The sequence below is a fragment of the Xylocopa sonorina genome, chromosome 7, assembly GCF_050948175.1.
Source record: "Xylocopa sonorina isolate GNS202 chromosome 7, iyXylSono1_principal, whole genome shotgun sequence".
Classification (NCBI taxonomy): Eukaryota; Metazoa; Arthropoda; class Insecta; order Hymenoptera; family Apidae; genus Xylocopa; species Xylocopa sonorina.
In genome coordinates, this window is record NC_135199.1 from 7837644 (window position 1) to 7862984 (window position 25341).

General features: G+C 49.0%; 1 protein-coding gene across 10 annotated transcripts in view; it reads right to left on the reverse strand.

Moving 5' to 3' along the window:
* Positions 1-25341, reverse strand: part of LOC143425524 (uncharacterized) — a 268189-nt gene that overhangs the window by 59241 nt on the left and 183607 nt on the right. For all 10 annotated transcript variants that reach the window (XR_013102046.1, XR_013102047.1, XM_076898401.1 and 7 more), the window contains exon 5: positions 7173-7283. Coding sequence is in view for 8 of the 10 variants with exons in the window: in XM_076898401.1 (XP_076754516.1) it covers positions 7173-7283 (111 nt within the window). In the remaining 2 variants the exon portion in view is untranslated. The remainder of the gene's footprint in view (positions 1-7172; positions 7284-25341) is intronic.

Here is a 25341-nt window from a genome sequence, read left to right on the forward strand (position 1 = left end):
TACCACCCGAGTGTACCCAGGTTTCTGGTACGTTGGTAACACGGTATTTAAGCACCCGTTTGTCCAAGCAATCAAACATTCAAGTACCGCGGTACACTTAAGCGCTTAAGTATCGAAACACATAAGCGTCCAAGTATTTAAACCGCCGTGCATCGCGCCAAAGTGTTCTAAATATCCAAGTGCCGGAGCGTCTAAGTATCCGAGCAACCGAGCCAGTCAAGTATCGCAATACCAAGATCCTCGAGTGGTCGAGTACATAAATACCCGAGGCAGCCAACTGGCCAGGCCTTCGAACGTTCAATCACCATCTCCAGAACCGCTGAAATACCAAAGACCGTAACTTTCGCTCGGTTCCCTCGCGCCGCATCCTCGCATCCATCTCTCGAGGTTCCCTCGAGCAGCACCTAGGGCAATCAGCTAAGCAGGGCGAAAAAAATACGCGATCCGTTCGAACGATCTCGCAGCTCGTCGACGCATTCCATTAGCAGGGGATTTCTATTCAGCTGAGAAGGATCGAGACGACGGGACGGGGTCGACGCGCGCGGCGGAACTCCTCTCGGACGCCTCGCAAGACCCGTGGCCGTTTAGTGCACGCGCGATTCGGCCCCGTGACGCGTAAATCACCCCTCGGATAGGGAAGCGCGTCGCTACGGTCCCGACCAGAAACGAGGAAACCCGGACGACAAAACGACAGTTCACGCCGGGGCCGAGCTATTCAATTAAGTTTATCTCTGGCCCTTTCGTACCACCGCCGACGACGACGCCTCGTCCACATATATCAGCCTCCCGCTGGAGGAATCTCGCAACCTGACCACGTACCATTCCTTACTCCGCGCGATGTTCAATGCAGCTGCACGGAAAAAATCTAATCCTGCCCGTTTACAACCGCTGGAGGAGGGGTCACCCACATTCTTCGACGCGAGGGATCATTGGGAGTATCTTTGGGGGTTGTAGCGATGCGAAATTGGTTTGGTCAATTTGGATTTGTATTTTCTATGATGCTTCTTGGAATTTGTATTTTTTTCGTGCGTTTTTCTACTGTGGATCAACGATGGAAGATGGAATTGTGGGTTTCAGTCGCGTTCGATGTTTCTCCCTCTGAGCGTACAACCCTGGTGCAAATGGTTGCGTATCTTATCTGTCCCCTATACGATATCTCCCAGTTCCTTCCCTTCCATTTCGCCGGTCCATTTCACCGTTCGTAAGTTCATTTTTCCCCGCGATACCGTCTCCTGCTCGTGCGTAAAACGGCCATTCGGTTCTGCTCGAAATATTCGAGCTTGTCCATAGAATCGCTTTAAAGCACGGAAATAGAAAGCACCCCCTCTCGGATAAGGGAAATTTGTCGCGGAAAGTGACCCACATTTCGAAGGTATCTACGATCTCTTTCGAGAATCGTGTCCTCTCGACGATAGAGATCGTTATGGGCACGAACGCGAAAAGGGGCTCGCGCGAATTCGACTTTGCTCTCGGATTTTTATCTTAACCCTTTGCGCTCGACGAGTTTTTTGGTCGGACGGCACTGCTACTCGAAACGATTTCGCGCGTAATGGAATTCATATAAAAATTAACATACAGAAGTGTTATATTTTGATATACTATCTATGTTTACAGTTTGAAAAACATAATTATCGGAGTTCAAGTTCTGTAGTTGCGTTTGGTGTGATATTTTACATAAACACTTACCAAGATATTCAAAATTGCCAGAATCCTGTGGGTCATCGCTGCTACTTCCGGATTCATTGATGTCTATTACTCCAATTTTTCTATTTCTCGTACCCGATGCTACATCACACGAACGTACGTACAATTCAAAATCAAACTCGCGTTAAAACTTTCGAAACGAGTATTGGAGAATTTCGCGATACGTATGCTTGCCACGATCGTCGAAACTGTACTGAAGCTAGACACATCGTATTCAAGACTACAGTCGTAGAGGAATTTTACGTCACAAAGTCACTTTCCAACCAACAACATAAACAGCCTAAGGGACCTATTTCCGAACCAATACTTCGCTTCTATCAACCGCAGATAACGAAATTCACTATAAACAGAGACAGTCGCTTCTCGCTCGCCGCTCGAGTTGCCACGCGAAACATCATGGCGAGTGAGAGAGTCGCCGTTCGAACGCAAAAGGTTAATCGGTCCCATCCTCCATTAGGGTCTATTAGAAAAATTTTGCATTCCAGTTAGCAGGGGTTCCTCTTACCTAAAGCCTCTCAAAATCGTACAATATCGCACAATCAAGTCTGCTAATAATCAACACCAACTCTCTGATACCTTCCACCCTCGCGAACGAACATAAAAACAATCAGAACGGAATTTAATCCGGGCCATCGTCAAAGTTCTTCGTCGACGAAAGAAACGTCTCCCCCCGAAGTCGAGGAAAAATTCTTCGAACGGACATTTTCTTTCTGCTCGCGATGAAAAAATTCGCCGCGCCATTGTTCGACGGCAAAGTTCGCGACGAGGGGTGGAAGAGGGTTCTTCCCCGCGAAGCGAAAGTCCCGTGAGGAGGGGCGGAGAGGAGTCAGCCCGCCGTGAAGGCGATTCCGGCTCTTCTTAAAAACCACCCTCTCCACTGCTTCGCCCTTCCGTTCGCGCGGCTCCCCTACGACTCTCGGTTAGGTTAATGGAACGCATTGCCGCAAACGGCAGGAAAGTTAAGGCCGTTTCCGATTGCAAATGGACCGAAGGCAAATCACACTGGCGACGGTTCGCCGGGTTTCTCTCGTTGCGCGCGCTGGGGGGTGGGTTTCAGGGCACGCGCGCCTGCCTGCGGAAAGAATACACACCCGGGCTGGAATTTCTGGACCGCGTTCCGTAGGTTAACGACCGTTAAACCGTTCGTTTCGTTCATGGTTATTCTGTTTTGGGGGTGGACGGATATAATAGTCGCGCGGGTACGTGCAGTTAGTTTCCATTTCTTTGGCTTGGAGCGAGGAGTTGGTTTTCCTCGTAGGACGCCGGATACGGGGGTGCATTTCACTCTGGGTATCTCAACCTGTTGCCTTTATGTAGGTTGAAATTGAAGAAATCGAGGGGGAAACGAAGTTTATTAAACCACTCGCGAGCGAGCCTACTCTTTTTTTATTGGCGATGGTCAACATTGAGGCTCGATTTCATCCCTTAGCCTCGAAATTGGAGGTATCAAGGAGTTGTTACGGTGTTTCACATTTGGACACGCGTTACGAATTACAATGAGACGTTTGAAACGAAGATTAATTAAATACGAATTCTAATTGCTTGATAATAAGAGGACTATTCGCGTTTCTAATACCATTGCTAAAGAGAAGACTCTGCGACATGGCTGACAAGGGACGCAAACTCGATTCTCACCATCGGACGCCCTCGAAAATCTTCTTAAACGTCCGAGCCTTGAAACGAGGATGAATCAAGATTACAAACAACCATCTCTGGATCGCGCGGCGAGTTTTCAATTAATCGCGCGGGTTCCTCGTCAAAGGGAAAGCTCGTTTCGCAAGCCTCGGCGGTGGAGCGCGGAACAAATATCCACCGTGCCGCGTTTAGAAGTCGCGCGGCGCTCGAGGAATTCAAAGGGAGGTGCAACACGGTATTTATCTCCCGGTGAAATATCGGGAAGCCGCGGGAACAGGCGGAAGAGGAAGCTGGCCCGCGAGCGAGCGGCGAAGGCGATGCTTTTCTGTCGCCTCGGAATGAAACGCGCCTCGTTATTGCTTGTCTGCCCCGTTGTTTTGCGTGCCACGAACGATGGGGCGAGGAACGCGATTTCAGCGCGCAAAGTGCGCCCCGCGTTCGTCTTCCCGGAGGACACGAGACGGAATTCTTTGGAACGATTTCTCCTCTCGTTCTCCCTGATTTCTCGACCACACGCATTTCTCGTCGTCGCGTCTAGATTTATAAACGCTCTGGTGATTTGCAAAATGACTTAACGAATTATCGTTACAGTATCTTAATGACGAGTGATATCATCCCGTTTGATGAGCGTATCGAAGCTCTTTAAAAGCTTTGAAACAGCGCCTATCGAGGGTAAATTGAATCAGTGGTACTTTGGGGGTTTAATAATTACTCCTTGGTGATGCAGATACATGCATACCAGAGGACTCGAGTTAAAAAGTATGATAATCGTTCAATTTGCATGAAACTAGGCGCGAGCGCAGTATTTCACGTAAAATATTCCAGGAAATCTATAGCGGACGAAGGTTAATCCAACTCAGCAACGTCCACGGAGTCCACGGCGGACTCGAAGCCAATTCCATCGAGAAGGAAAGTTAGCAACGAGAATGAAATTTTCCACGAGAAACGGTGCACATAATTGGCAATATCGTAGCATTAGCATTTCGGCAAGAATTCACGCGGGACGATACGCACAGGGGTGTTTTCTCAAGGGCCCCGCGATTTCACCTGTCCTCCCTTTCAATTCACTTTCACGGGACGTTAATTCGCGAATAATACCGTTTTCTCTTCTCGATTCCTCGAGAAATAAGCGCGCGTGAATATTACTCTGCGAACGATTTAAAAAATTTCAGTTCTATTCGTTTGTATACTTCGTTCGAGCTACTTCGAGTGCTTTGCGTACGAGCTGATGGTGTGCGTTTAATGGCAGCTGCGAGAACGTCGAATTATAATCGAATAACCCTTCCCATCTGATCTACCCCCTTTGGATCTCCGCCCCAAGCAATTTTATCTCGCGAGCCCTGTATTCGTTACAAATAATAGGCTATTTCCTCGACAACCACTTCGAACATGGCGCGCGTGTTGCTCGAGTGGCGTTGAAATAAGTTACAAGCGTCACGGCCCCCGTCCGTCGTTTTCCAACCCTTTCCTCTGACTTATCGAACGGGGCGTCATGTGGCGCGGAAACAAGAGTCGAAAATTGTAAAGCAACACCGCGTCCGCGCGTCAACAAATTCCCCTCTCCCCTTTATTCGTTAAATTAACAGAGAAAATAGAAGAAACGAAGGAAAGAAATTTGTAATATCTCGAAATACTTCGTGGAGAGGGGGAGATAGTAGAGATTTTTTAAATGCCTTTTAAATGCCATGGAAAAGGAGCGTGAAACGTAAACTGGAAAGGAAGTAAGTTGGACAGAATTTAGACGTCGTCTGAAAAGAAGAAGATCGTCTGGAAAGTGTTCCAAGAATTTTTTACGCCGCTTTCGAAGATGGAACGGAAAAATTCAAATAACTCCGGTGAAATTCTCCGGCAAGCTGCGGGGAAACTCTCTTGCCAACAGTTTCAAGAAGGCCTTCTTTAAGCTTCTCCTTTTCCCAGCGAGTTGCAAGAGAACCGAGTCGTGGAAGGTTCGCGGACGAATAGCCGGGGCGGATAATCGGAGACGGGACGCGGATAAGAGAATTTGACCAGGAACTTGCCTCGAACTGACTTCGTTTTCTCTTTAACTGTCCTTTCTACTACCGCCATCATCTTTATCCCATCTTCTCAGTTTCTCTCGTTTCTTTTGACGATATTTACTCGGCACGTGTCTCAGTTTCGTCCACGAATCGGTATACAAAACGCACCAACAACTCGTTCGAACGTTCCTCAAACATTTGCGAAAAAAAGTTCGATCCACTGACTATTCGACGGATTAAATCTGCGTTTCTCAAATTTACGAGTACATTTCTATATCGCTCTGAAGGGCGTAACGGTAAATCAAAAGGGAAACCCATTCATCCCCAACTCCGCGGTATTTACAGAGCTCTGTGAAAAAATCGCGACGACACACCCGCAATTTTTCCGAACGTCCCGGAAAAAAAAGACGAGCGAGGCTTTGAAAGATAAGACCATAAATCCTCGTGGAAAAAGCAACCCTTCCGCGACTTCATGGCGGTTACGGTTTGATCGAGACCCGGGACCATCGATCTCTCCGTTTGCGCGCGATCGACGCGCGCTGCGGGGTGGGATAAATAATTTTAACGCGTCTGCGAGTCAGTCTCCAGGCTGGCGTACGGGAACCGCATAAATCATGCCAGATTACGCTCCGCTGGTGTATATACCGATCTTTCTACTCGCTGCCTCCGCTTGTTTTTGTCACGATACTTTATAGGCCTGCCTGGGCCACGGGGGTGGAAAGGAGGGTGGCCGTGTCAGAAACAGACCGAACTCGGCCCTGTCGTGCATCATTTTCCTTAGCACGGAGGGTTTCCTTCGACTACTGTCCCGAATGCGAGAGGAACTTCGCCCAGCGAGCGGATTAAAACGGAATGCGCGAGATTATCGCGGATCTGCTGGCAATTTATGCGTCTTCGTCGGATGGCGCTTCTTCGTGTTTGTCGAGGGACTGTAACGTTGGACTGGACAGTTGGCGCGGACAAGGGTTGTTTGCAACAAATTTTCTACATCATTTTAGTAGTCATCCACTCTTGGAAAAATTATTTTTAAGACATTGCAAAGTGGATACAATCTTTTGTGCATGCGATTCCTCGACAGGTTTATTTTCGTTGTAATTAAAATTGTACGACGCGTTGTACAGTTTGCCTCTGAAAAATGTAGCGTAACACAGTTGTCTAGCTGTAACCTCGTCGCAAATGGCGGCAAGCGGTCCCAATTGCAGCTAGATTCTCGCGTATCACGGAATAACTGGTCCGTCGGATAATCCGCAGAATGGCGCGAGATAATTCAACGGATTCCGCGGGGCCAGAGGCCGGGTAACCCAGACGGAAGCGATTACGGGCAATGGAAGGCGGCATCGAAATGACACAACACGGGATAAATCACGGGGAAAGGAGAGACGCGTGATTACGGTTAGGCGAACGTTAGCCGAGTTTACGAGGGATCCTGTTATCCGATAGCGACTCACGAGACGCCGCCACTGATTTACTACTCGATTACGTTCTTTTACCCCCAGCCTGGCATTAATTCCATTTTTCGAAGGAACGCTCTGGTCATCGCTCGATAACTGTTCTCGAGGGCACCAGCGGACGATCGTTTTAATTTCTTAATACAGCGGCCAATAATTGATCGAGTCGTGTATGCAAATGCACCGATTAATGATACACGTTGCACGATGGTTACAATTACGGCGAGTTAAAATTATCCTCGTTTGTTCGCCAGGGGCGTAACTAATTAATTACGCGTATTTGTCAACCGTGTACGCGTACGAGTGACAGCCGATAATTTACGTATGATCAGAGTTGATCACACAGTATGATTAATAAAGAGCAGAGAGGCATGTTCAGTTGACTCACCTTGTTGATCTGTCGTTGCAGCTTCGTGATCGTCGCCCGATCTCGTTGCGCTGCGATGCGCTCCGCTTGCAACGCCTGCTCCAGCTCTTGCACCCTCTCTTCCAGGCTCTCCTGAAACGCACGAGAATTCGAGTAGTTAGCAATCGCGATAAAAAAAATTGATCGCTCGATATAATAAGTCGAGAAGAGGAGTGAAATAAAATCGTCTCGAGGTGATAGAATCGCTTGACAGTCTCGTACTTTTTCCTCGAGGCAAGAAAACCTGCGTCTCACTCGAGAGCAGGTCGAACCGGTATCTCGCGAGGTTCGAAGAGCCGAATCGGCCATCCGGACGCGCGTAATCTCTGAGTACACGTGCACCCGCGATCTCTCTCGCGGAAGTTTAAGCCCTTGTTAAGGCAGCTTAAAACTCGAGCAACAGGAATTAACGCGAGGAAGGATGGCCCGTTGAAAGTTACGGGGGAAGTTTCCAGTTCTGTTGAATCTGCGGACGCGGAAGTTAATTGAGAAACGGTCGACAGTAAGCGTCCGATCTACGCCAGATTCGGGACCCGATCGCTGACCGAATGTTTCTTGAGATAGCCCGCTGGAATTCCGGGAACTTTGGTTGGAGTTCAGATCGAGGGGTGCTTTTTCACTCGCGATATTCTCTTGCGAACGCAAACAGAACACTTCGCTTCGAAATTCAATATCGAGTGCAACTAATATCTAAGTCCACTATTATTCAGATTAGACTTCAAAAATAGCAAACTAAAGTTGCGTTAATTTATTTTTAATAATTCAATCATCAATGAAATGATTTCTCATTGAAAAATTCCTGGAATATTTAAGTTCTCGTCTCCAATCCTCCAATTAAAATCTCCAATGCAATCGCAACAACGCGACTCTTCGTTCAGATAAGAAAAGTTCGAGCGACCAAGGGGCCATTTGAATAGTCACGTCGCGATCGTAAAGCCAGCTGTCCTCGAGAGGACCAGCGTTCCCGTTTCACTTTTCGCCCTGGTAAACCCCAACGCGACGATAATGACGCGGCGTCGCCTAATTTACGTCCTCTGCCGGGTATTTCCGATTATCAAAAGCGCTCGTTCACCCGTGCTCGCGCGGAATGCTAACGAACGGCCGTTGCTCGCGATTCGAGCGTAAGTATCGGTGCGATCCATTGGATTCGTGGCGACGCCGACGGTTTCAGGGGCCCTCGAGCCACAGGGCGACGCTACGCGTCGGGGTTCGCGCGCGCGCGCGCGCGCGAGGGTGGACGATTCGTATGCGGGGACACGTAGCTGCAATTCACCCTTTCCAACCCCTCCGCGGCCAAGTCCACGTTTTACGGCTCCGCGAGCACGCCTGGCTATTGTTTGTCGCGAACCAACGGAATTATACCGGGTGTGCCCCTGCGTTTCGTTCGACGGGGTGAAACATCGTGAAACGTGGTTCCTTCTGTTTCAGTCTCGTAACCTCTGGGTTTACGTTTTAAATTAGACGTCTCGTAATCTTTTCTCTTTGAATTCGTATAATATTTGACATTTTCAAGAGATACGTAGCAAGTGTCGATGAACGAGTATTAGAATTTTTTGTGCTTTGGTACCATCGATAATGCAAGAGTTCGTTAAAATTGGTTTCACGAGCTTTTCACTTGACAAGTTCGACGATTACGCGTAAGAAGTTTCGTTCGATGTTTGAAGGGGTTGATCGTGCTCGTTTGGAGAATGGAAAATGTGCGAATAATTTGTATTGGATCGATGGTTACAATTCGCGAGTACGTGTGAGAGGGTTTGTTTCCGGGATTAATTCGTAATACACCCAGTATAAAGAGGCGAGGGTGGATTTCCTTGCCGGTTCGCGTACACTTGTAAATCTGTATTAAAGGGTTTCCAGAATGACCACGGTTGACATTATCGGGAAAGTATTGGTTTCCCGTGGATTAATGGCGCGCGCTGCGCCTTGAATAATTATGAGCCAGCCAGGGCAGAACAAACAAGAAAAGATTTAAGGCTCGACCGACCCTCGCTGTAATTTTTGTCCGCCACCCCGATCGTACATTTCCCCGCTGTTCCGTTTCACAATCTCCGCGAAAACTTCCCGTTCTTTGTCACACGCGTGCCATTATATCGTAACAGAACGTTCCATTTACTTCGATACCAATTGCATCCCTCATCCCTTATCCACGCCAGCTCGACTTACAAACACACATTCAAACCAGCTACATCGATCTGATTACGAACCATGAATTTTCCACGTGGAATCACAAGAATTCTTCTTCCTCTGTTCTTACATCTCTCACCCTTCTCGCAAGCATCTCAAGAATTCCTTTAAAAACTCCAAACAAAAAGCAACCTTCCATCGTCGAGCCAGCACCCTATCATCCACCGACCTGGCACTCTTTTATGATCACCGAAATCCGTCGAATCCTTGGACGAAAGGAAAAAGACTCGTGTCTTTCAGTTCAGTCCGTTGGTCCACGACGAGGAGCAGGCCAGGCGCAATTATAACCGTCCCGCTCCCTGTGTAACTAGCCCTTGACTCGCGTTCACCCTTCAGGACGGACGGCGAGGGCGTCACCATTCGAAGGCCCATAGAATTAGTACAGGGACTTCCGGGACGTCGTTTAAAGTACAGAACCGGCCGCGATGAGGCCACTCTATATGCAGAGATTCCGTTAAATTGCAAACGCCCGTTTTCCACGTAAGGTGAACACGGGACAAGGGTTAGATCGCCCCGTTCTGCGTCGCCCTCGAGTAATCAGACGGTTAACTCGATCCGAGGAACGTTTACGGAACGGCAGCTCGGCCTGATTTTCTTATGCCCCGCAGAGGAAAGCTCAGAGTCCGTCTCTGGACCGTTTCTTTGCCTGTCGTTCTCTAAGAGAACGAGAAACATCGATCCATCTCGAGGAATGTTAATTTCGTGGCTGCGAGTTTCGTCGATCGTATTGAACAGTGCTCTGAACGACTTGCTGAGGGTGTTGCGACGGATAAAGTCGATCGAGGCAATGCTTAGTTGGCTGTTGCGAAACAAACGAAGGACTCTTCGATTTACATCGTGAAAATGCAACAAGTAAGTGTTACTGTCCTTGTTTCAAATTTTTAATAATAACTCGTGTCGAGGAGCGCATCCATCTTGGCACGATCGAGGATTCTTTCGTCGCTTACAGCAAGCAGGAACGAGTGAACTCGATACGAGAGGGGTTTCGTCTATTTCGAGACCGTGCAGCGGGAACGAACTATTCAAACGGTCGTGTTTAGGCAAGATCTTGATTTAAGGGTGTTTCGTGTCTCGTTGAGACGCGTCGGGCCGAGCAGCTGTTAGTTGAAATTACGATCGTTTCGCGTACGCCGAAAGGTGACGGCGGGGTGGAGAATGTTAACGCGCGGGCGAAGTTAGTGCAGGAATATTCGCTGAAACGCGTCGAAAATGTCGCGAAATTTCCATAGCCAAGCCTCTACTCGATCAAGCGTGAAACTACCTCGCTAAGAGCGAAATTTACGGTCAACGTTAGAAATTCCTTGGTCGATCGACTTTTATTTCCCAGTTCAGCCATCGAGACGCGGGTGGACAAACCTTAATCGTCGACGAGAGAAGCCCAAACGAAGGAATCCCCCCCTCCACGACACGTTAAATCACGCGGCCGCGACAAGAAACATCAAACAAACGCATCCGTAATCCGAAAGCAAGTCAAAATCTGTATCCAAACGCGATAAATCGTCGCGCTGGGGCGGACGCACGAATCTCTGCTTCTCACACGGAAGATTTAATGGACTTTCAACGGGAAATATGATCGCTTAGGACGGATCACGAAGCGCGAGGGGTGTCCTCCGCGACTCGAACACCGAATAAGACAGACTTTACCCCGAGGGCGACGCCGTTGCGACGGTGTCGAAATACGTGCGAAGCATTCGTGCCTCGCGATGCGACTGCCTCGGGTTAACGTCTCGTTCTCTCGTTCTCTGCCCACCCCCTTCTGCCACCCCTTATCCGTTGACCGTTCTAATACGCGCGGACACCTGACTCGCGTCTGCTTTCGAAACGTGTTTAAAACTAAATCTTAACGAACTTGCTGGATTTACGAATCATTCATAAAAAGTTTCCAGAAAGACTAGAGAGATTAACAGTACTTGTGAAGCGAAGCGTTCAGATTGATCGTGATAGGTTTTCGATATGCGAAACAGCGACTGTTGTTTAATTAAGAGGATCCACGAGCGTTTAAAAGATCGCAGAGATTAAGATTATGCGATTATCGAAGCGGAGGAATTCTTCGATGTCTTTGACTCTCGATAACTGCACGACATTCAACGTCGTCGATCGCGCCTCTCTTCTGTCCTTTCTAAATAAGTATTAGCCAATACCAACAGAGGCTGGAAAATCAAAGCGACGTCCACGACACGTGTTTTTAATTTCCGCGTGGAAACGGTCCCGCGCGAGCCACCAAAGGCGAACCCTAAAGGAGAACGCACCCCCGTCGCGCGTGGCTAATGAAAATCGAACGATCAAGAGGAACGAAAAGAGCCGGTTCCCGTTTCGAGGGATTTCCCTTTCGAGTCGCGTGCAAAGCGTCAGAAATCAAAAGAATCGCCTCACTCGTCACGCACGAGGAGTTTCGTTCGCCAACCCCATTGGAAAAAATTGCTTCCACGTTTCCCTCGGATTCTCGCGACTTTCTCTCGCTGCGAGCATAAATATCAAACTTGACGAACCCTTCCTCATCGTGGTAATTTTCCAACGCTAGAAAAAAGACTCACGCGTTACTTATTCAAGTTTCACCAAACACTCTGTCCAAATTTATTAACGAGACTCCCTTATCCTCTCAATAAGGGAAACTTAGTCGTTTTCTCGCGTACAAAATTCACTTACGATGCTCGAGAGGCCAAATAAAACGCGCTGGCGAACGGTAACGAATCGTCGTTGCGAATACACGGCTGAAACAGTGTAAACTCTGGTCCCGCGATCGAGCATCGCGAGTTTGTTTCGCGGTTCCCGTTGGTATCCGAGGTCCAACAGGTATTCCGCGAATGTACCGGTAAATTATAGCAACGTGTCAACCGGCGATAATAAATCGCAGCGAGGGGCGCGCGTTAAAACGCCGCGCGACAACCATTAAGAACTGCACCGCAGGATCGGCCGCTCTGATCGGTATCCGAGATAGGCTGCCGCTCTGATACCGCGATCGTTGTAATTACGATCGTTTCCTAGAGTAACTACGATCGTGGCTACCTCGTAACTGGATCGTAATTGCGATCGAACTTCGTTCGTTTCAGCCTGGATTTTCGAGGCGATCGAATCGTTCGCGAATGGTAAAAAGAAGTGATCGAAGAAGTGAAGATCGATGATCGAAGGGGTTCTCTTGTGAACCGAGGAAGTGACAGCGACTCGAGATAGTTACGGGTTAAGCGTTAATCGCACGCTGCGTATCGCGAATAATAATTCAGGTTCTACTGGACTGTCAGCGGTACAAAGGTGATGATAGTAGATACAGTGAATTCAAATTGGTGAAACGCGCGGCAGAGAGATTCAGAGCAGATAGGAGAGCGGAGCCTCGAGGCTCGAGTGGAATCAGAATTATGCACGTGCTCGAGTTAAAGAGAAACGATCGAATCGATTACGATTCTCTTCGGTAGACGATTTAATTCGATGGAGTATGAAAATTCTGTTCTCGTCGATACGCTTGTACGAGAGACGATAAAACGAATAGATCTAGCAGAGAAGGATTTAATTACAACCGTCGAACTTCCTCTGACCTCGCCGCGACTGTAATCGGCGAACCTCGATCACCTCGCGCGGAATTTTAATATTTAATTACCAGTAGCGGGGGGGAGGGGACGCGATTATTGCGATTACGGTCTCGTTGCTCTGTGCAAATGGAATGCAGATCGCGGTGAATTGCTTCATAGCCATCGATGTGCAATGCCAGCGGTCGCTTTCTATAGAACAATGCGACATCGCGGCTATTATTTAGAGCGAACCGGAAGAGCAACTTCACTCGAGTCGCATTAATATTAATCACTGCCTTTCGCGCACTGACGATTACCGTTCTCTCTCTTCTCTTCCCCCTTTCGTGCTCAACGAAAATTCAACTCGACGATACAGGCAAACAGCGATATTTTAACGAACGCTCGTATTCGTCTGCAAACGATCGAATCTCGATGCTGCTTTGAAATCGCGCGAACTTGAAACGCGATGGCGCTGGTAGGTAAATATCGAGTGGCCCGCGTGCTGGCGTTGAGTAATAATTGAATACAGCAGCCGTCGTTCGTCGTGGCCTACGCCCCGTCGTCTGTTCCAAATTTACTCGAAATGCGCCCAAGTTGGTCGACGCCTCCCTAAAATGTACACGTGCTCCACATGCACGAGCACGCCCAGCTCGTTTGCATGTAAACTATTCGCAAGACCGAGTAACGCCCGGCATCCACGTCAACCGAAATGCAACACGTGCTTGCCCGCGAACGCTCTGCTCGTTTCAGAAAGTAACTAAACCGTCCCGCACTGAATCTACTTTATCTAGTTCATGCTCGATCCGATGTATACCGTGCGCAAACGTTCCCGCAGATTGCAAAGGGTTCAAGTGCCAACCTACTTTCACGATACGTACCTCTTCTACAACGATATATACTTTAGAGATTCGGGTACGTCCACGTTCGCCCTCCATACTTGGGTCGAGGATTAACTGATTAGCCAATTTAACGAAGATCACGAACGAGAGGACGTATTCGTGCTGGTTCGATGGGTCCAACCAGCAGGCGTTTCGAAATGCCAGTCGAAATCCTCTTTGCCGTTCTCAAACCGGCCCGTAACTTTGATCCTGATTAGCGGCTGCTGCCCCTTCATAACTGGGGGTGGCACGCTTTTAGAGCTATCGGGAAATCTCGCAAAAAAGGCTGTCGCGTCGTCGTCGTCGTCGCTACGCGTGTATTTCCACGTTACGTGGGTACGAGGAAGAACTAGCGGGCCTCAGATGTTCTCACGTCCAGCTGAGCTTTTCGGGCCGATAATTAGGCGGCGAAAAAACCCGGCTGCCGGGTGGATGAGGCAAATCAGGTGGAAAACAATGTACTTCAAAGGCCTCTGTCGCTCGTTACGCTTTCTTTCTTAGATACACGGCTGGGACGCGAGACAGTCGTGATTTTGCGTTCGTCGAGGTGCTGTGTTACAAGATGGTAGCAAGTAGAAGGTTGTTAACCTTTCGAGGGGGGTGGTTTGCTTAGTTGGAAGTTTAACGACGATGTGCGTTTAAAGAAACAAAATGATGGTTATTTTAGAATGTATTTCAACTGACAACTCGAAAGTTAAGTAAAAGGATGTAGCACGGTATGCGAAGTGAAAAAATTCAGCGCTACTTTTATGAAGAACAAAATTTTAGCGATAACTTGGCTCCACTAATTTCTGCGATCAAACTGCGAGACTCGATCGAGTTTAAATATTCCCAACAAGGACGGAGATTCACGGTGGAGCCGAGAACGCTCGAGCGGAAAGGTGAGGACGAGTTAAGTTCGCGCGGCGTATTAAGTTCAGCGGATATCTCGAGGGCTTCCACGAGCTTCGCATACTGAGAGGACGCGAGCGGCTGGCTGGCGCAAAATTATACGGGAAATATGCGCAAGACCCTCTTCTATATCGGCCGTCGAGTTAGAAAACGCGGCCCACCCCGTGGCTGAGTCGTCGTCGTTGTCTGCAGACTTTGAAACTGTTGACGCGCCGATGCAAATCGTTGCGTTGCTGTTTCCGGCCCGCCGGAGGATTCTACGCGGCGCTCGAACGTTCTCCAATCAAAATGCAGCCTTGAAACCATGGCGAACGGTATTTACGGTCGATGGAGTTCGAAACGAGGGAAGAATTTGCGAAGCTGATTCTCCGTTTAAATCGACGATACTTAAAAATAGTCTACACGACTAGCTCGACAAGATTAATCGACGATATAAATGTGCAAAACAACGTAATTAATCGTTCAGATGTGTTGCAATCACGCGATAGATTCTCTCGAGCGATCGAGAACATCAAAGTGGGATTGGAAAGCTGCGAGCAGTCTGAGGGCGGTGGTTAAACGCGAAGAAACGGTATTCGATCGCTTTTTCCACGGGGGAGGAACGAAACGGGGGGGCTGAAAGGGTGCAACAGAGCCTGAAGTGCCATTCGCGACGAGCTTCTTCGATTTTCTGTTAAAAGTCCCGACGGAACCGTCTTCGAGGGCCGTTACACGGTCGAGAGTCAGCAGGATGCGAAGGGGGTCAACGCACGAATCGTCCATGCATGATTTTTCCACGAGTGCTCTCCATTACCCGGTGAACGCCCGGAATTCGTCTACCCCGGCCGTATAAATCTCCATCTGCTTAAAAGCATTGGGACACGCGCAAAGCAGACTAGCGGCAGTCGCGGCGAATTTGTCGGGGACGCGAGCGGTTGACGAGCGGTTCCGCGCTCGCAATTTCCGGTACCCTCGCTAATACGGTACAGCGGGAGTTTTCAAATTCCACATTCAGACCGAGAACGATGCGATTGACACGATAAAACGGTCCGCGAAAGGATTAAAACTTCCAGGAGAAACGGAACTTAATAACACGAGAATTCATTAAAACCCCCGGCAGAAACCAATTACACATCCAGGATCCCGCGGAGGAGAACGAAAAAAGGAGCACCAGGAGGAGTAGAAGGAATAAAAATCCGCTTCACGCGATTCGCAGTCGACTTCCTTTCAACGTCGGGGGACTCTATTACCGAGCTCTGCAAACAGACGTTCCTGGGGACGTAATAAAGTTAGAGGGGTGAAAGGAGGAGAGTTAGGCACTGGCGAGCCGAGGGGAGGGAAACGGTAGGCGGACGAGGACTAAGGTGAGACCGCAAAAGTTCAAATTGATTTTGCAAAACCGCGGTCCGCTTTATGCAAATTCCAGCGGGCAGGACACTCGTCGACTGGAGGGTGTTTTCATGGTCCTCCGGCGACGCTCCACGGTCGAGGTTGAATTATGGCCGTGATTTCCGGCGAGATGGACCTTCCGGTCTGGCAGAAGTCCAGTACTTCGCGAAAGTGCGCGGATAAATCAAACGCGTTTTTCGCGGAGCGGCAAGGCGTTAGTTTATTGCCATGTAAATCACTGGTGAACGGGAAGAGTCACGTCGATCGTTTGCTATCGCTGGCTCTTAACTCTCTCCTCTGTGACGAGATTAAATGTCGCGAGCTCTGACGCTTGTTCGATGTCGACGGTGACGGGTTTTTGGAGAACGGTTTGCAATTTACCGGGCTCGCGAGTCTTCTCTTCGTATCGCGGGATTTTTAAATTAATTACTGCGAACTGCGACGATCTAAAGTAGTATTTTGACTTTTAAATAAATGTCTGGCAGTTTCTTCTGCATCGTAGAATATATTTTGGGGACACACGATTCGAAGGGAACGAGGCATACTTTCGCGTGACCGTTTCCAACGGAAGAAAACTATTTCCTCTTCGCTCGAATTCCAGCTCGCTCCATAGGTGGTCGACCATGTTCGTCGCGGCGTGTAGCAAGGGATCTCCGCATAGACGCGGGCCCAGGCTATGTGTTATATTGCATTTTATTACCCCGCTGTACACTCGCCAGAAGTAATAGCACGAAATTTATAGGCACGAGAGTCTTATAACGTTCCTTTCCTCGCTCTTACCTATATCGACACGTTGTTATCTTCACTTACTGCGCACCGGCCGGATTTCATTTCGGTTATTTATGAAACCGACGCTGGCCGTCCTCGTTCCATTGAATTAGAACGTATTACGCTCTCGATGCTATCGCGTTAGTATCCTTCATGACGTTTTCTCTTCAAATTCCAATTAAACGGAACAATTCAAAACCGTCGAACTTCCTCCCCTTCGCTAACACTTTATCCGCGTCAATCAGATCAGACAGATATTCCAGAAAAATTTCTCACAGTTGCCACGGCTATTAAATTTCTAACAAAAAAGTTCGAACATCGAATCGCAAGTAAATGTAATCCATCAGCGGTCAGACATCGCGAAACTGTCCAGGATATTTTTCGAAACGCGGTAAAATCCGTGCGATCGAGTCGCGACGTCAACTTTGCCGCCGCGCGGAAACGGCTGGCGCGCCGTCAACCCTTTCGCGACGGACGCGCTTCGTTTTAGAAGTCGCGGGTAACATCCGAGGCGTCCCAACGGGGGATTCAATCCCCGTAGGAGGACGCCGTCGAAAATTGAGAGGAAAAGATGAAATGCGGGGAGGACGACGGCCCGTCTGCGGGTGAAAAACCACGGGACAGGAAAGGGGTGGGTAAAGGGGGATGAAGAAGACGCGAGTGGTCGGAGCCATACGGTGGTGCGCGTGCGACGACGTAAAGCATGCTTAGCGGGTGGAATGCGGGGTACGGAGCCATCGAAATGAAGAATTATTGCGGGAAAGAAACGAGCTGAGAAATTTATGCGTTCGAGAACGCGATTTATGGGATCGCGTTGCACAGTCGAGATGGGAATTATCGGCGGATAATCTGAAGTTAACCGGATCGAAAGTTAGCTGGACTTTGAAGAGTTTAATCATAGACTGCTGCAGCGAGTGGAATACGCGGACCATTATGAATATTAATTAGAAACGAATCGTGCGATGGTATGTAAAAATATGTAGAGCAGACCGCTGTTTGTTTCAGCAAGGAAAACGCAGAAATGGTTCAGAAACGCGGGGGTGGTTTGGCGAGAATTGACGCGGCTGGACGATGAGACTCGAGGGAATAAACGCGGGGGCGACGGGAGGTTTATAGAGGGACGAAATAAAAAAGAATCGGGTACAGGGTGGGGGGACGAAGAAAGGAAACAGGAAAATAAAAATCGACGAAAGTGGCTCTCTTGAATTTCGCATCTGCGTTTTATTGTGCCGTCCAGGCCTATGGAAGCCACGAACGCGCCGCTTGGAAGACAAAACGCCGCTGCTTTATTCACCTTCACGAGCGAATCAACTTTCGTAATAAGCCCAATTTCGTATTCCTGCGAAAGCTATTTTGTGGCGACACTGCAATTTCTGAGGGGCCCCGTTTTGTTCGCGGGGATAAAAGCGTCCTCTCTTGTCGTAGCTGCTCCAAAGAGAACAGAAAATGCAGGGTAGCTCGTTGGAAAATTCGGAAAACCGTTCAGTATGGTAACTTCAAGAAAATTGTCTTTCCATAATAATCGATAAAGCGAATATTTCTCACGAGAAAGATAAAATGCAATTTATTTCTTGAAATCTACTTAAACGCCTTCGAAATCCGGAAAAATCGAAAACTGAAAAGATCGTAAGGAAAAGACTTGATACGTGCAGTAAACGCTTTATTATTTCCCATGGAAAACCCTCTACGTCGAACATAAGCAGCAACGAATCCCCTCTGAGAAGACTTTCTTCTCGCGCAAGAGTTGTGCGACCGCGTTTCTAAAGCGTTCCCAGGGGAATCGATTTTCTCTCAGGAGGAGCGTCTCGCACAGGAGGAGACAAACGGAAGAAGGCGTGGAGATAAAGATTACAGAACGATGGAAAGTGTGGCGAAGCAAAAATCCTCTATCCCTCGATACGCTCCTACCGGGGACATTTTAATTTACGTCCCCTCCGGCGCGATATCGCGTGGAATTCTATTTCCATCGAGCTGAACGTCTTCAGATTCGCGCTCTCTTATCTCCAGACGACGAAAGTATCGAACGAGTTGAAATTTCTCAATTATTATCTACGTTACGCGCGAAGTTAAGTGCGTGAGTGGTAAAAATACATTAGAGAAATGAAACGATCCGGTAAAGTTGATCAAGGACGTCGTATCCTGTCTGCTAAGGAAGCAGCGCAGACACCACGGCGATAACTCTTTTATTATCTTACCCCGTCGCTATCCCTGAAATATACACCGTACACAGTTAAGTCGACAGACCGAAACTCCGTCGAAACAGGTGCGCCATTAACTGAATCAACATTGACTCGTTCTATTTTTGTCCCAGAAAATAGAAACCACATTCTGGGCACTCGACGAGTGCTCGTCGGGGATTTTCATACACAGAAAACTGACACCAGCCTGACTTCGCTTCAGCACACACCACGTCCCAATCGGGGAACGATTAAACAAAGAATCGACGAAGGTGAAACTCGAAGGTCCGTCGATCCAACAACGACCATCGCCGCGTAGAAATGCTTGAGAACTGAAAATCGCCTAGCAAATTCACGTCGAGCGATAACAGCGTCCGCGACAGGGCCATTAACGATTAATCGTTTAAAAGCTTCTACCTCGACGCAACCTTAACGAACGCTTTAATCAATCCACCTAAACGAGTTACGCCGCCCCGCGTTTCTTAAGAGCCCCGCGTCGTTTCTTATTCACGGCGACGCGAGCGCCTTCGAAGCGCGCAGCCACCCCTGCGAGCCACCCCTTTCGCGCAACAAAACGATCGAAAATAAAAATTCCACCCTTTTCCACCGCCGCTTGGCCGTGTCCCCCCTCTTTAATCGTGATAAATGGTAACGAAAGAGTACGCGAACGCGACTCAATGGCCGTCCATCTCGCGTCAGTCTCGTCTACGCGGCAGTGATTACCGCGCGAATATATCCGGTTCGCAATAAAAAGATCTCAGGCCCGATTTATAGCGGTGAAAGTGGCGTTTTATTGGCACTATCGATCTCCCCCGATCCGAGGGGGCTTCCTGCGCGCGGGCTGGCCCGCGCCGCTCTGATACCCGTCGAAATAAGAGGGATTCGGTGTAGCAGGTGTCGCGGATAAACTGACAACGGGTGAAATATAGTGCGCGCCTCGTTTAATGTACGTGTAACCCCGCGGATAATTTATCTCTTTGCTTTTGTTTCGACTTCCACCCCCTTTTACACCCGTCTTCCGTCTCCTCGTCGCGTTTTTTTCACGCGCTCGCGGTTGCGATGTCGATACCGTTGTCTCGCCTCGATATGGCGCCTCGCGGGCATACGAGTGTTCTTTAGGGTGACGTATCGACAGACGCTTTAACAACGAGTTTCCGGTGTACTTTATTCAATTTTAATTCACTTCTTCCTAGTTTGCACGATTTCGAAGAGTATCAGTAAGTAACTGTGGTACGAGTTAAGAAATATACATCAATATATATATGTAAAAGGGTTGGAAATCCTTTGAGTTTCTTCTACGAGAGGATGAGACCGCATAAAATCCTCAGCTAGCCCGCAAAAAGCAAACACGTTCGTGCAACGACCACTTTACCCCATCCCACCCTCTGGAACCCAATAAAAGCCCCGAGAACTTACTCCCAACAACGTTCTCACCCGTCCAAACTCAAAGAACGTATCTATTACCAGGCAGCCCATAAAAAGCGGCGAACTTCCCAGGAACCGTTGATGGGAGCACCCCCTCCGGCTTGCCCTCCTCGCGTCGAACGGGAAATACGTATTTATCGTTCCACGGATCCGAGAATCTTCTCGTGGAATAATTGACTCAAGCCCAAGTGAGAGACAGTTAGACGTTCGCGCGAAGGGGTGCACGTTTAAGATCGAGGGGGGTGAGAGGGATGAACAATAGGGACAGAGCGAGTTTTAGGGGAAGATTCGAGGCTCGTGTCACGCGGTCTCTCAGGCTTCTTGGTGGAAGGCCTGGCGACGGATGCAAGGGTGAAGCGGTTAGAAGGGAGGCTAATAGAAATGAAGAGGACGCCTGTCGTCGGGGCATAAAGCCGTAAACCGTACAGGTGCCATCGTTCTCTCGATCGTTTCGCTGCTAAATCCTGGAATGCTAATGTTTTTGGGTAAGCGTTAAATTTACGTGTACAAGGTGTTCGGTCGTGGGTCGAGAGGAAACTCGAGGGGCGATTTTGGAAGTTGAAATGAGAATGAAATAGGGGGTAAGATTTGTTTTCGTTTTTGGTAATTCGTTTCGTGGATCGATTCGTTTATTCGAAATTGTCTCGACGTCTTTTCGAGGTTCCTCGACGATCGTCGTTCGAAACTGCGCTCGTGAACTCACTTGCGATAAGAAGGAAGTTCCAACCCCAAAGGGATAAGAAGTCAGCCCCCACTCCACCGTTTCCCGATATCTATCGTTTGTTTACCCCGAATTTCGTTCTGAATTTTTCTTACGAACTCCAAACAGTAAAATCAAATTAACTTCAATTCCGCTACATTTGTAACGTAGAGAAATTCTTCGCTCTCTCGCGTTCAATTTCTCTCTGTCGCGAACATCCGACGTGTACTCCACCCCCTTTGTCCTCGAACTCCCTTCGTCGAAACGTTTCGGGCAAAAAACACGTCTCTTTCGAAAATGCTGGCGGAAAAGTTTCTTTCGCGGATCCACGATGTTACTGATTTCTTTTATTCCTTCGTCTCGCGCAAAAATGGCGGAGATTTACAAGATTTACGGCTTTCTTCAGTTCCGACGTTCTTCACCCCCTTTCCGGGGACCCTCGAGTTATGCAGATTTCGCGGAAATTCCCGTCGAAAATTGAAATTTCATCCAGACAGAGGAGCGCTCCCTCGAGATTAGCTTCTCCTTCGAATGTTTCATTATCGAAAAGAAGACGTTCTTTACCACGTGGCAAGGATTGCACGGATACTTTCCGCGCTTTGATCTACTCACGCTAACGCACTGCGAGGACACCAGGGAGGCTCTGGTGCGACTACAGTGACGGATACATACTTGAAAGGAGCAAGATCGCGTGTACCATCTTTCAAAACACAAATGCGACAGGAGGCATAAACAGCATCCGACATGAGAAATTTGAAAACCACGAAGGAAGCTTCACCTTCCAGCGAGCGTGCTTCGAAACATTCCAGCTTGACCCACTTCACAGCCACGCTCGCGTGGCGGCGAACACGTCGAGGCGCACAGCGTTCATCCCTCAAAACAGCCGTCCAACTTTTCCAACTCAATCCCAGCGGGGGATCCAATTTAAGCCGTTCGCAAATTCGCGAAACATCGAACAAGAAGCGAGGAGCCGAGTGCATAGACGCGTTTAAATTCCCGTGGAACTTGCGAAACTGCAATCCGACCTGTCCTCTCGACAAAGAGCACACTCGAGGCCCCAAAAACGGTGAACTCTCGCGGCGTAGACAACTCCTCGTCAATAATACACCGGGTTTAATCAAAGGGCGCGTGTCGCCTCGACGAAAGCGCGGCTCAATTTGGATCCAAGATTGCCCCTCGTGGCGGGCGTCTACCAGACTCCGCCACCCCCTGCGACGAGCTACATAGTCACGCGTACGTGTCAACGTGGATAAGCTCGCGTGAAAACGAGCCTGGAACCCGCGTGTCGCGTCCTACCCTCGACAGGGACGGGAGGGAAAAATAAGAGAAGCGAGCCTGCTGCTCCAGTTACCCGAAACGGTTAACCAAGTTTTGGCACAGGGGGTGGCGGAGCGTGGATACCAGACGCGGAGGAGGACAGGTTCCCATCTGGTTTGACGCGGGACAGCCTCGTCGGCCCTTTTACTCGTCGACGTGCTGCCTAATCGCCCTTAAAGACTCCTCGACGAATGATGAATCGCTGGTTTAACGAGGGTTCCTCAGACAGCAGCCAACGTATCGGTTTACCGATCGCCGCCTCGTACCCTTGGGCAGTTCTATCGCTAACAATGAGACGAAAGCTGGACGCTTTCGCCTCTTTCTCCTGGTTCTCGATGGTATCCTCTTTCTCGTTGCTCGCCAAAGTAATTACACGCATGTTTTATAGAGAGAGAGAGAGAGTGCGTTCTCGTCGATGGAAAACAGAGACTCTTCTTGGACGTTCGTCGCCAGTACCTTGAAACTTCGCGAGTGTTTTCACCGTCGTGTCCGTCGCTATTTATATTTTCCTCTTCTCTCATAAATCTTGCGCGTTTTATATTCCTGAAAGACGCGACCTTTCTCTTCATGCATAAGTAATAAAGGGAAACCGTCGGGCGCCCTTTGTGCGCCAGGCACAAAAGGCGAGCGTTCGCGCGATCATCTCGTGAGTTGCCCGCCGCGGAGGATCAATTATTCCCCGCCGATAAATTCTCGATATGCCCCAAGAGAAGAAGTTTTATCGCCGCGGCCAGTTTATAACCGGGGATATTTTCAGGCGTCGCGCGGCTTGTTCCATATACGTACCGTATCAAATGAAAAGCCTTGAAAGTCGCTTGTACCCGACTCCATAGAGGCGAGCAGGCTTTATGGCGCATCTGATACGACGCGCGCGCTTCTCTGAATGCCGCCTTACTCTGTTCGCCAGAGCGGTTTCGCGTTTTCACGCTGGAGAATACGTTCGCGAGGGCGCCCTCGCTTCGAGAAATGCGTTGGGATAAGAAAAGAAAAAAATCGCCTTTATTATTGACGCGAACGAGAGACGACGGCCGCTGCTCTATCGATTTCGTTCGAGCGAGAGACAGCTTCCGAATGCTCGGGTACAGGTGTCTTATTGTCTGAATAGCCGCAGGCTCTCATTGTTCGGACGTTCCAGATGTTAATTCTAGGTGTACTATGAAACACTGCCTCTGCAATGCCAACACGAACGTGAACGAACAAGCTGGACGAACGAGGAAACTAGTTGACACATCCTCACTGTGATTTTTCTGTGTATATTTGCAATGAGATTCTATCCAAACCCCTATCGATCTAAATCAAAGAGAATTCAATCTATCAATTTCCTTTCAAGATATATAGAGAGAACTATGGATAAAATGATGTGAAGAAGCTTTTCAAGCCTCCAAGAGACTCTCGTCGTAACTATTAAAAACATTCTTCTCTTAGCCAGCAATAATTACATTCCCCAAATCCCATCGCAATCTATTCACCCCGTGTCCAAGGGACGAAAAGAGATTAATCTGCTTATCAATTACCGAGGAGAGACTTAAAAGTTTCGTCGTACCCGTCGTGAATGGCGACGGAAGCTCGTAGCTCCTCTCGAGGTCCTCCTCTCCCTCTTTCTTCGTCCCAACCGTCCGCGTTCCTGCTCGTTCACGGGGGCGGCGGCCCCGCGGCCGTGATTGCATTCAGGAAGGAAGCTCGAACGACCGATTATGAATCACCGATTCGTGTAATCGTTGCCTCGTGGGACTCCGTTAAGAGCCGTCGAGCCAGCCTTGCTGCAGAGAAAGAGAGAGAAAGAACCGGCCAGCGCCGTCATCGTTCGCCGAGCAACGTGGGAGGATACGGTACGGCGGGTATCGCGATTCACGAAGACACGGGCCCCTGGTTCCAGCCGCAGGAAATGGAAGATCAATATGTACTCTCCTACTTTGCAGTGTCTTGTTACGCGAAGAAGATCCACGGTTACACGATTCTCTTCTGCCTTTTGCTTCTGCCTCCTCTCTCTCTCTCTCTCTCTCTCTGTCTTTGTACGCGCGCGGGTATTCAAATTGAACGCTCCTGATGAGGAAACCGGTGCTGGTAGCACGCTTCGTTTCACGGTAGCAGCGAGTGTTCCTGCGTGCGTACGGGATACGAGAGATTGCTGGTCCCTGGGACAAGGGGACGCGTCAAGGGTGGAGTTTTGAAGACTTTGATTGGTCGCGTTACCGGTGGGCTGATGAATGATTCGCGTCGCCGTGGGGAGAAGATAATTGGCGGTGTCGGATTTTGTGAGCGGGATGTGGAACGTGGGAATCGAGGAGAAAAAGGAACGGGAACTGGTGGAATGGATTTGAGAAATGGGAGTTCGGACCACACCTGACTCCGCGTCGACTCCAGATGAAGTTTCTCCACGGAGAGGGTGGGAACGGTTTTAGAATCCTCCGCAGGGAGAACCAGGAATAGCAGGATCCATTCTTCGTCGATGGAAAGATCGAAAACGCGTTTACCTCGAACCTCTGTCGGCTATTTTATGCAAACATCGACACGATCTTTCGTTAAGCGATACTGAAGCTATATTCCTTGCGGGATATATCCGAGATGCTGAAGATTCGAACAGATTTGTCGAGAGGAACGCAATTTCGATTCTTCTCCGCGAAACGAACGACGCGGGACGCGAAGAAAAATTCCTTTTACAATTATTCATAGAAATTTTAATTACTCTGAATACCAGCGACGGTCCAGCGAGTTCCTCGCGAGGGAGTTCACGTTACGCATAGCACCAGCTGCTGAGCAAGTCTGACCGCACCTTAAGGGTCACGGTCCACGCCGGAGGAGGCGAAGCTTAGAACTTCCGGAGGTAATAAAATATTCGACAATCAGGTGTACCGTTTCTCCCTTCGAGGGGTAGTTTACTTCTAGCCGGAAGTCCTAGGAATACCTCGCGAAACCATCCACGCGATCTCCTCCATTATC